Raw genomic sequence first — 12367 nt, forward strand, 5'->3', positions numbered from 1 at the left:
ATACTCCTCTTGCATAAACTTATGAGGATTTGCTGTCCTAGGATAATCTACCACTCTGATTATTCTCCCCTACGTCCTCTATCATTTTTACATTACCTTTTATTCAGTGTCGGACATCCTTTCCAATTCATTGCACTTTTGTCTAAATTATTCATACTAGACTTCATGGCCATATTTGTTTCTCTTCAAAATAATTCCTTTAAAAATATAGCTGTTTAATGTTTTACCACCAGAAACATATCACAAAAAATAAATATTTACTGATAAGTTGGTGGAATCTTGAAACATTTTAGCCAGTTGGCAAATAAAATGTAACAAATTGAAACCAATCAAGTTTTGTCCTAAGTCTGTTTTACTGTGCACTCATTAAATGTCACCATATGAATGTAGTCCAGGTAGGTGAGAACTTATCGAGGTATTTATACAATAAAATTGTGCTACAAAATATACAGTAGAGTCAGCCATGCAGAAATTTCACTTAAATAGTTAAAATCCTAATAGAATTTGATTGTTAAATAGCAATTTATCCTCTGTCTTCCACAGACGGATGTTTACAGTCTTAAATTTAGAAAAGCTGTCGCGCATTCCCTATCCTGTAACCCTACTTGGCACATTTGTTTCAGGTCATGCACTCAAAATTTACCCGATGTTTGTATACACTTTCTCCCAAGTCATTTGATCTCTTCTTATTTTGGCCAGGCCGGTCTTGCTATTTTGCACTGTCTCTCCCTCTTGGAGTTCCAGTTCTATTAATGGCTCCTGTAGCTAATAATTGACCTGTGAGGCTCTTCTTTTCTCCCTCACACCTCTAGGTGACAAGAGTTCACCTAAACAGAGCAAGGATCTTGGTGTCCTTGACATGGAAATGGAGGTCATGCTTAATCTTACAGCATGTACAACAGAACGCATTTAATGATAGTGCATTCTTAAGCCTGTGTCACTTCAAATTCTTGTAAAAGTCGCTAAACCCTGAAATGCAAGCTCCTTCTTTAATATAAAATTACATCTAGTATCCACAACGATACATACATACATTTTTTTCTTGAGCTTTTTGAAAGTTTTCCTCAAAGCACATAGTTATCTCTAATATAGAGATCAGAATACTTGTCTGAAGCTGGCTATACATGTGGTGGTCTTGCCTGTGAAAATGATCATGCAATTTCGTTTCATAGATTAGATTGTGTTTGGGTCAGCACCCAAAAACTAATTGGGGGGGGGGGCGCGACGACGACGACACACGCATAGCTTTTGATTGGTACATATCTGCATTCATGCAAACCATAGATTTTTCACACCTGCCTGTGCAAGAAGATTCACTTGCTTTGTGCCCACACGATAATGTATGAAAGGGATACAAAAAAGGCCAGGTTGGCTACCGACATTTACGTGTGACCAACTAAAGCCTTGAAGTGACAGACAATGGTAGGATGAAAACTTATGTGACCGTAAATAAACTATACTAAATGTTGCAAGATGCCTTTTTTTTTTTAACTTTGATTATACATTATTTATGTCATAAACACTTTGGCTATAGAAAGTTATTCAGCAGTGTTTCTTGCTTTATAATAATAAAACCTATTATATCATATCACTAACGTATCACTGAGAACACAATGCTCAACATTTTAACAAGTGTTCTGATCTTATGAATTGTTGTTTTTTGTCACACTTAACATTGTTGGCGTGAGAATATTCTTCAGAACTTTATAAGTCTTTGTAACATTTCTTAAATCTGTATAGCATGTACAGGAATTGCATATGCTGAGATAATATATGCACATTGGAGAAGCTCTGCTAGTTCCCAACTAATTCTAGTGTATCAGACTTTTTGCTCATTTTGTATACTGTGCAGTGGTTTATAACTATTGTGCTGTGATGTATTTCCAAACAAATTACACAGAAAATTTTAAATGGCATGCAAATGCTTGGCTAAAGGGCCACCTATATCGTCAATGCTTCAAAATATGAATAGTCACTGTGACAGGATGGACCGCCTATGCCACCCTGTCTGTTGTTGGGAACTAGCTGGGCTTACTTTGCCACCGTTCCTTTGTTATCCCAATTGCGCCCTCTTGCCGCAGTAGGAGGGGCTTACAATGCTGCCACCACTGAGCTCTTTTATGGCACTCAGAACCACGTTCCTTCTGGATAACTGTCACTGCTAGTGTACTCCTGTGCTGGTACACTTGGGCTGGTAACTCCGGACCGCTTACTATGGGTCAGGGTTGATGTGGATGGATCCCCCCTGGCCTATCACACTGACCAGAGCTGCAGGGTAGTGGCAGAGTGGTGGTACTGCATAGCTGGGTCCAACCTCCGAATCAGCCGAAGAACGGATTAGATTTTAGGGTCTAATCAGCAGGTCACAGGATTACAGCAATATTGAAGAAGTTGCCAAGCAGGGTCTTGAAGCAGAGTGATGTTTATTGCTCAAGTGTCCTGACAAGGACAGTTCCGCTGATTTTAAGGTATCAGTGGTCAGGTCCGATGGAACATCAGAATGATACATTACATGCTCAACTTTTATACAGTTCTGACACAGGTTATTTTTAGCATCAGGATGTACTATATTTACACAAACATGGATTTAAATGCATTGGAAATCTAGCCATATTTACACTTATATGTGAAATTCTAGAAACGCTGTGATGTCCTGCGTCTGGTTTTCAGATGCAGAGAATCCAGGAGCCAGTCTTAATTAAAAGTTCCTGCCTTCAATGTTGGACCTTCACACCTCAATATCTAATTCGCCCGGGGCCTTTCTTCAGACCCGTTCGGAATACATATTCACACAGAACAACAAAAAACAAAAACAAGCCAGTTTTCCACATCACAATATACAACAGGCTTTGTAAACAAAGGCTCATTGTATCGGATATATACATCAGAAATAAGCTATTTCCTTTAGCAAGGGTAAACAGAAAAAACACATTTTCTACCCTGGTCTCAGAGATAACGATTTCCTATCTCACAATAGCAAAAAATAAGTGCATTGGCAATTTATATAAATCGGCGGCCTGCGCTATTTCCTTTAAATAAATTCATACCAAAAGTTATTTATCAGTGATCCAGTCAGTCACGTATGACTATATAGCTGTTTTTCAGTTTTAATAAGCCCCATAACCTGTCACAACATTATTTAAATAATTGTAAACTTCTTATATAAAATGCAAATGTAGTTCTCTTACTGCCCATTCCTTTTGTCCAGCATAGTGTAACTGCATATGAGTTCATTGTAATATAGAAAAAGTGTAATAATTCAGACCTAATTTTAAAATAGGAAAGCTAGTTTGCATAAAAAGACTATAAAATATATATGTATACAATCTAGTGGGACATATTTTGGCACAAGTGCTGAGGAAGTATGACAGACTGAATTGCATAATGTATTGTGTTAAATTTATTATGGAAAGTTAATTTTACAGCTTGACCATATATCTAACATCTATATTTATCATATCTATTTGTATGTAACCTATTGGTGTGGGCCTTTCCTGTATTTTCTTTGATCAGTTGGTTATACGCTGCTCTTTTTTTTGTCCCCTTTCAGAAAAACTATAACTGCACTTGCGTTTTCCCCTGATGGAAAGTTCTTGGTCACAGGAGAGGCAAGTACCTGATATTTACCATTAAAGTTTTAAATGATCTCCCTAACAGTTCATCAGAAGTTTCAGGCTGGGGAATTTCCTGTAGTAATGCTGTAAGTTGGAGAGAGATGATTTCTTCATAAGAATAGATGTTTTGTGAGATTTGTGCACACATTAATAACTGTGTGTGCTTACATGTAACATTCCGAGTTACCCCACAAATTGTCTTGGATCAAAGACAAAGAAGTATATGTAGCTGTTCAGTTTTGCAATTCCTTAACAAGTTGTGTTGTACACAACTAAACGTGTAAAGAGAGCCTTGCACTTTTAAAGGCATTCTCTACCTTAAGGTAACTTTCTTCTTGAATCTGTACTCGTGTAGGGCAGGTCCGGACATATTTCCCAGAAAGATAGGTGCCAGCTATTTTGTAACAAACAACTTGTAAGGCATGTCAAAATTAAATGTAGGTGTGTGTGATTGTGTATGTGGCAATAGAAATTATCTAGCAGTGGCCAGTGTGTAATTACCCCAAATATTAGACGTGGATTATTACGTGGATTGCCCACCTGTATCTACTTTAACCAGTGTCTCTTGGTTCCTCTTCGTCTCATGTATTTTCTCTGAACCATTGGAACATGTTTCCAGCAATGACAGTTCCCAGGCACAGCATTATGACAAGTTACTGTATCCAGATGTTTACTATAATGAAACCATGCACGACTCTAGCTACTGTAACGGTACAGACTTTCATAACACTGTGCCTGGCATCTGTAATTGGAGAACCAGCTTTAATGATGCCATGCAAAAACACTGGAGAGCAGGCTGGTATTTACAGTGTGCAGAGTAAGGAGGGATCACAGGACGGGATTCTTTTCAGCTCTGATATAGTTATGTGTTTGGGGCCTATTTATGAAGCCCTAAACAACGTGGAAAGCTTAGGATTCTGATGGTATTAGTCATTGGGGTCAAGCGCCAATAAGCTATCGGGAGAGCATCGGAGGAGAGGAATATTCGGATTCCTCTCCAGCAGCGTTGCTGCTCTACCTTGCGCTTTTTATTGCAAATGGCAAAGACTCCGGGTCAGAACCGGGGTTCTCATTACAAACTTACTCGCCAGGACAGCCTCCATTTGGACATATTGTCCTGACAAAATTTTTGTAATTGTCCCGAAGAGTCTAAGATTGTGTGGGCCGCAAGAAAAAGTCTCATATGCAATTTTGTAAGGTCTATTATTAAGAAAAAAACAAAACTAAAGTTTAATGTTTTCTTCCCTGCTGCTTGGCACTGTGTCCTCCATGCTGCTTTTTCTCCCTTTCACTTTCTATTGCCTTCTTTCTTCTGACTTCTTCTGTTTTGCTCATCGTGCACCTGTGTGCTCCTCACTGCAATTGTCTGGTGTGATGATGTCACGCCCAACATTCAATGAGAAGGGAGGAGGGCACTGGAAGCCTCTGCATCAGATAAGTTGTTGTTTTTTGGGGGGGGGGGGAGTTTCTGCGCTGCAAAAACAATATGCGTTCAGCATAGGTGAGACAAAAACTCCAAAAATATCAGTCTCAAATCTTTTGTATTGCATTGAGGAGTAGCAGGTGGAAGGTCATTAATGGACACAGTGGCATGACTGAAATAGACAGTTGGACTGTTATTATGAAGAAAACAAGCCTTTGCCAGTCAGACTGGCACTTTCTGTGTTTTCAGTACTAGGTACTATAGAGCTTAACTTGCATCCATTGCCCATGTGTACAAATAGACTTTTTTGGTAATGTGAAGTCATGGTTCAGCTGAAACCAACATTCACGGTCTCTGATCTGCATCGCCAGACAGCACAAATGTTGGCAGTGTTTTGTTTCCATCTTGTCATTCATTGCCCTGTTCTTCCAGGACTCAGTCTATTTATAGCTCTTCCCAGATGTTGTGGCGATAGATCCATCTAAGTAGATGTCGTCACCTTAACAAGCCATCATACCCCTGAAAGAATGCAAAAGTTCTAATATACAGCATTAAATAAACCTTCAGCTGCTCACTGCTTCCAGTGGTTGTCCACAAATTACTACTGGCATCCTCCATTGCTTGCCTTTTTTAGTTTTGTGCTATGGTTTTTCTCAATGATTTGTGAAAGGATCATATCCACAGCTGGTAACTCTAGGCTAAACAAATCTTTTTAAAATCCCAAACTGTCCATTAGCCTCAAACAAATAAAACAAAAAGTAAAAATTCCATTTTTTTATTTTTTTTATATATACATAATGTATAGGCCATACATTTTAGCAGAAAAAACCCAAAGCATATATGTGCTAAGGTGATTTTGATTATCAGCCTACCTGCAGAATGTCAAATGTAATCCTCAGAAGCACATGGAAATTGAGTAGCCTAAATCCAAAGATGTCTGAAGTAAATGAACATCTATAGCTGAGTTTGCTGAATGCCCTTGATCAGTATTCACACTTGATGGAATAAAACAAGAAAAGATGTTGCGGGTTCTGGGGCTATGTTCTGCCATGAGAGTCTTGAACGTTCTAAATATTTACCCATATTCCATATTGATGGTCCACCTGAATTAACAGAGCGTGTGCCATTATATTGAACGGTTTTATATAAGGATTCTCCACCATCAAAAAATGTAAAGCTGGTCTTATGGGAGACCTATGTATAATGCCTAATCTTGAAGTAGTTGGCAGACCCTACAGCAACAACCTACAATGGCTCCTTTTCTTGTTTTACAGCCAAGAGCATACTTTCAATCAATTTTTTTCTGGCTCTGTATGGACACTTAGCCATTTTAAGAGGTACATCTTTCTAGTACTGTATCTGGCCTGCCTTTGCCCCCAGAACAGCCTGAATTCTTCATGGCATGGAGACAACAAGGTGCTGGAAACATTCCTATGAGATTTTGCTCCATGTTGACATTATAGCGTTACGCAGTTGCCACAGACTTGTTAGCTGCACATTTTTACTGTTAACTTCTCTTTTCACCACATTCAAAAGGTGTTGCATTGGATAGAGATCTGGTGACTGTGGAGACCATTGGTGTATAGTGAACTTGTTCACTGTTCGAGTCATGTTCAAGGGATCAGCTTTAGATTTCATGTTCTTTTTGACAATGTACATTATTCTGCTGGAAGTAGCCGTTAGAAGATTAGTAGACTGCGCCATAAAGGCCTGCATAGGGTCAGCAACAATACTCTGGTAGGCTGGGGCACTTACATGATGCTCAATTGGTGTTTGGGGGCCTGATGCGTGCCAAGAAAACATTCCCCATAACCATTATACCATCAGCAGCCTGCACTGTTGACAGAAAGCAGGATGGATTTGTTAACACCAAATTCTGACCCTATGTCTGTACGTTGCAGCAGAAATCGAGAGTCCTCGGACAAAGCAACATTTTTCCAATCTTCAACTGTCAAGTGTTTGTGAGCCTATGCCCACTGTAACCTCTGTTTCCTGATCTTAGCTGGCATGAATGGAACCAGGCATGGCTCTCTGCCACTGTAGCTCATCCACTTCAAGGTTTGATGTGCTGTGCGTTCAGAGATGGTCTTCTACATACCACTTTTGTAACATGTTGTGTTTTGTTTTATTTATTTTTTTATTTGCTGTCACCTTCCTGTTTGCTTCATCAAGTCTGGTGATTCTCCTCTGACCTCTCATTATCGAGACCCTTTTTGCCTACAGAACTGCTGGTCACTGGATGTGTTTTTATTTTGTTATATATTTTTTTTTTTTTTTGTTTTGATTGTGCACCACTCTCTATAAACTTTAGAGACTGTTGTAACTGAAAATCCCAGGAGATCAGTAGTTTTCTTCAATACTCAAACCCCACTTTTAGCATCAGCAATCATTGCATTCCAATATCCCTTAGATCTCATTTCTTCCACATTCTGGTGTTTGGTCTGAACAAATGAACCTCTTGACCTATGTCTACATGCTTTTTGAGTTGTTGCCACGTGCAGGGCCATAACTAGGACTGTGCAACACACACATTGGATAAAATTGAAGGCTGAGGGAGGGGGACAGTTTTCCTTCTCACCCCAGACACTAATATTTTAAGTTACAGCTGTGGCCACATGATTAGCTGACTAGATATTTGTATTGATGACCAGGTTTACCCAATAATGTGGACACTCTGCATATGAGAGTACATGTTACAGTTTATAGTGGTCTGATCTTCAGTGGAGGTCTGCTCTTTTGTGGGCTATAGCAATGTTCACAAGCCAACAGACAATTCGCTGGGAACCAGTATTATCTCTGGCTGTTACTGAGAATGTAGCATGTTACTTCACCATCATGGATTCCCAATAAAGGGATAGACTGCATTCTTATGTGTTCAGCTGACAAAATGGCTGCCTCATGTGAGACGGGTTCATTTTAATAATTTTAGAGTTGCTTTTGGCAAGGGGGACACTGACATCTTCTATTCTAACCCTGACTTTGTTCACAGAGCGGGCACATGCCAGCAGTGCGCGTCTGGGATGTGGCTGAGCGAACACAAGTCGCAGAACTTCAAGAACACAAATATGGAGTGGCCTGTGTGTCCTTCTCTCCTAGCTCCAAGTACATAGTGTCGGTTGGCTATCAGCATGACATGATCGTCAATGTGTGGTCGTGGAAGGTGAGTTCTGAGTGAAATTTAGGTGCAAAGGAAGTTCTCTGATAGAAATTTTCAGTTTAGCATTTTCAAATTTATGGTAATATAATGGCTTTATTGAAGAAAAAATGGAATTCCCTTAATTCTCCTAACAAACCTGAGAGCTCCACCCTTACATAGTCAGACTGAACCCCCCCCCCCAAACAAAAAGGAAAATCATAACACACCCAGAAAACTCCCTTCTTCCAAGTTAGTGTGTATTTTCTATTTCAGTGTGTTTTTTGTTTTTTTTGTTTGTTTTGGTTTTTTTTCCTCTCTACAGTGGCAGTTCAAAACTGCATTCTCCTTGACAGTGGTATGCCAGGAATTGTATATTCTATGCATGCAGAACTTGTGCATTGGCTAGACTGTTAGTGCCTGGTAAACATATGCAGTCATAAAGAGTATTGTTTTTCAGCATTTTGTATCGTGAACCTATCGTCCCTTTAAAATGGCTGCAGCACAGGGGAGCGTAAGTGGGGAGGTCCAATGTTCGAGATTGTGGCTTCTCTGTTGGGCCTCCTGCTCACACCTCCCTCCAAAACATTGTGTAGCCCCGGTCTTCAGCCTGGGTTGTGAGATATGCCACAGAGCAGCCCCTGGATTCTAGGGAGAAAGGCGAGGCTATAAAGCCCTGCTCCCACCATAGGTAGTATTTCCTTTATCAGGAAACCATTGCAGGTAATGGTGATTGATGGGTGCATATCTGATTTGACATTTAGGTTAATGGAACTGCCTAAAACAGCTAATGCAAAGGTTTTTTTTATAGTTGCATTTCCTGACTGGTTCTCTTTCAGAAAAACGTAGTAGTGGCCGCAAACAAGGTATCTAGTAAAGTGACGGCAGTCTCGTTCTCCGAAGACAGCAGTTACTTTGTCACAGCTGGTAACAGACATGTCAAGTTCTGGTATTTGGATGAGGCAAAGTCATCAAAGGTAAGCGTGGCAATATAGCTATATTTCTTTGGAATATTTCTGTGGGATTGGACTGTGGCTCGATGCTTGGAGCACCATGGCTGTTTGTTCATTCTTGGATCTTGAATTTTAACCCAACTAAAGACACTACATTGACAAGTCTGAGGAATCTGTATCCTAATAAACAGAAAATCTGTGCCCCTTTCTATAATGTGATGTCGCTTTCCAACTGAATGCTGATTAGTAATAAATGGGTACAAAGTAATCCAGAGGCCGCTGACTACTATTGCACAGTTTTCATTAGCTATGTTTAATCCTATTTCAGTTTGGGCAAAATCATACGAAAGGAAAAAGATCCTTTAGTACTCCTCCAACAATAGACAGAAGGTTAAAGCACAGATATGTACAGTCTGTTGTATTTACTCCATTTGGTACTATGCTGGCACAAATGCAATAATGTGACTTCATGATCTTTATCTAGCCAACAGAATCCTGCCAAGGGTTTAGGAAACATTTGAGGGTGGGATTACCCCTGGCTGTACAGAACCCCAGGGACACGACTGTTTAAATTACATAATAGTATTGCAGTAGAATTTATTTAATTTTGAGTGCAAATATCTGGGACAATATAACTGGTAGTTAGAGGGGCAATGCAAAAGAAGGTAGTAATATAATAATGTAACACGTATCATTGTACATACTTATGGTACTAATGTTTGTGTTATATTAGTCTTTACAGCATACCCAACATCACTGCACTTATTACTAGTCCAGATGTTGACAATTGCATACATCAGTCGAACATGACACTTGGGGATTAAAAGTTCTGCCCACATGACCTCAAAGTTTATTTGTGCTACTACTTTTAGATTAAGGTGGCATCTGTCTGTCATACATTGGCTTTAGCAGATTACGTGTGATGCGTAGTGTCTTGGCAATAGCTATCGGATAAAAGCGGTCATTCTGATCCGTCTTTTATTATCAGGTAAACTCTACCATTCCTCTGCTTGGCCGATCTGGTCTGTTGGGTGAGCTGAGGAACAATTTCTTCACGGATGTTTCATGTGGGAAAGGCAAGAAGGCGAGCAGTACATTCTGCATCACTTCCTCTGGACTCCTGTGTGAATTCAACGACCGACGACTGCTAGACAAATGGGTGGAGCTCAGGGTGAGTATGAGCAGTAGCCTGCATGTAAACGAAAGAGAAGATGATGTGGCTAGTGAAGTGGTGAGAGATTTCACTTAATTCTTGTTAGGGGCGATACAGGTAAACTAGCTTCTCCCTGATCAGTTGTTTGGGTCAGATGATCAGTTCAAATGGATGATCTCGCCATATACGTGATCATTGTCTGACTACTATGGTGCCCTGTCTTGTGGCTAAATGGCTGGGTCTTTTATGTCCGTAAATGTCCCCATTTGGCAGCTCAGGCCACACGGGTAGATCAGCCAATGCATGAGTGGTTTAAGTTACTGTTGTATTTTGCTCTTCAAGACCTAAAATGTAAGCATGGCGTAAACTGAATTCTTAACTCTCATTGCAGACAATAAATTGGTTACATGATCATTAGATCTTGTCTTGCTGTTAACATTTCTTTTGCTCGTTCCAGTGTAGAACAAAGAAAGGTCAATTATATGGCAAAGCTGTTTATACAGCTTAGATAGATCAGTCTGGTCACCATATAGTCTTCATATCTTGGCAAAACATAAAGGATCGTCTAGCTGCATGTTTAGTCTTCTCTGGGTACAGTAATATTTACCTATCTACATTATTAACATTATGAATTTTAAGTCCTGTTATATGATAGCGTGGCATGTCTTCCCAATTATCTCTCGCGTTGGGATCAGAACTCATTCTCGCTCTAATTTTTGGTGCTTGTTTCTTAACAGACCACCATTGCTAGTTGCATCATTGTGAACCAGGACTATATTTTCTGTGGTTGTGCTGATGGCACAGTGCGTGTCTTCAACCAAAGCAACTTGCATTTCCTTAGCACCATGCCAAAGCCACACAGTCTTGGAGTGGACATTGCCACGGTCACTGAAGCCAGGTAAGAGAATGGAGAAGCTCATTTCCTGCATGTGAATACTTTGTTGCACTTGCTAGATTCGCAGTTGTCTCTGCCGACATTTTGACATCCTCTTACTGTAAGCTCTAATCGGGCAGGGACTAATGTGAATGGAAGATTCTCTGTACAGTGATGGTGGCGCTATACAAATTGATGATGATCCTTTAATTTGGGGTAACGTATATATGTGTATATGTGTGTGTGTGTGTGTATATATATATATATATATATATATATGTGTATATATATGTGTGTATATATATATATATATATATATATATATATATATATATATATATATATATATATATATATATATATATATTCTCTCTGCTTTAAGTACTCTTTATCCAATTAATAGTACGCCTGGCCTTCCTTGTCAGTTCACTTGCTGTGGTTTATCCCATCAGGTATATCCTGACTGCTGAATTAATACTTTTTATTTTCTACATTCTAGAAGCAAAGCAGCCTAGAGAATACAATACAGGGCTTCACCAGAGCTGTATTAGTCTGTGGTGGTTTTAGGAAAGGGACTTGCTGGTTTTTCTGGATGTAGAGAGGATGCACATGAGCAAAAAAAGAATAGGGGATTGGAGAGCTCTTTATCTAGAGGATGTTTCAGATGGGTTAGCAGGTTAAACTGGATACTCAAAACTACTTGGTTAGTAAACAAGTTTTAAACGTCCATTGACTTCCATGTTGGGACTCATATTTAAAGTTCTGTTATACTTGTAAAGCATACAGGGATTAAAATGTTTGGGGCTGGAACGATGGCCTTATGTATGTGTAGTCCTACTAAACTGAAATGTAGTTGTTAGTACATAGGGATCTTGAAAGGGATAACTGTGGGAAAGAAATGGGAAGACCAGGAAGGTGGCAGCAAGTAGGTAGGGGAATAAAAATTGGTGGAGAAGGTCATCATGGAGTAAAAAGGAATGTCTGGGTACTAGGATTATGGGATGGGGAAAAATGAACGTGGGTAATACTTTCTAATTGGCATTTGGCACAGCTCCTGCATTTAGTAGAAGCACTTCTTCTCTCAATAAGACAGTTTTAAAACAATTAACTTCTGTTAGCAGTGTGAATGTACACTGCCCTGGGAGCACCCATGTTAATCACTAGTCCTTCATGATTCATTTACATAGGTTATTAATACATCTGGTGCCTTACAAAGC

General features: G+C 39.6%; 1 protein-coding gene across 2 annotated transcripts in view; it reads left to right on the forward strand.

Annotated features, from left to right (window-relative positions):
- Positions 1-12367, forward strand: part of LOC142135572 (mitogen-activated protein kinase-binding protein 1-like) — a 114856-nt gene that overhangs the window by 60413 nt on the left and 42076 nt on the right. For both annotated transcript variants that reach the window (XM_075194610.1, XM_075194611.1), the window contains exons 5-9: positions 3551-3608; positions 8027-8197; positions 9010-9147; positions 10112-10294; positions 11014-11174. In XM_075194610.1, the coding sequence (XP_075050711.1) occupies positions 3551-3608; positions 8027-8197; positions 9010-9147; positions 10112-10294; positions 11014-11174 (711 nt within the window). The remainder of the gene's footprint in view (positions 1-3550; positions 3609-8026; positions 8198-9009; positions 9148-10111; positions 10295-11013; positions 11175-12367) is intronic.

The sequence above is a fragment of the Mixophyes fleayi genome, unplaced genomic scaffold (genome assembly GCF_038048845.1).
Source record: "Mixophyes fleayi isolate aMixFle1 unplaced genomic scaffold, aMixFle1.hap1 Scaffold_78, whole genome shotgun sequence".
In the NCBI taxonomy this organism is placed as follows: Eukaryota; Metazoa; Chordata; class Amphibia; order Anura; family Limnodynastidae; genus Mixophyes; species Mixophyes fleayi.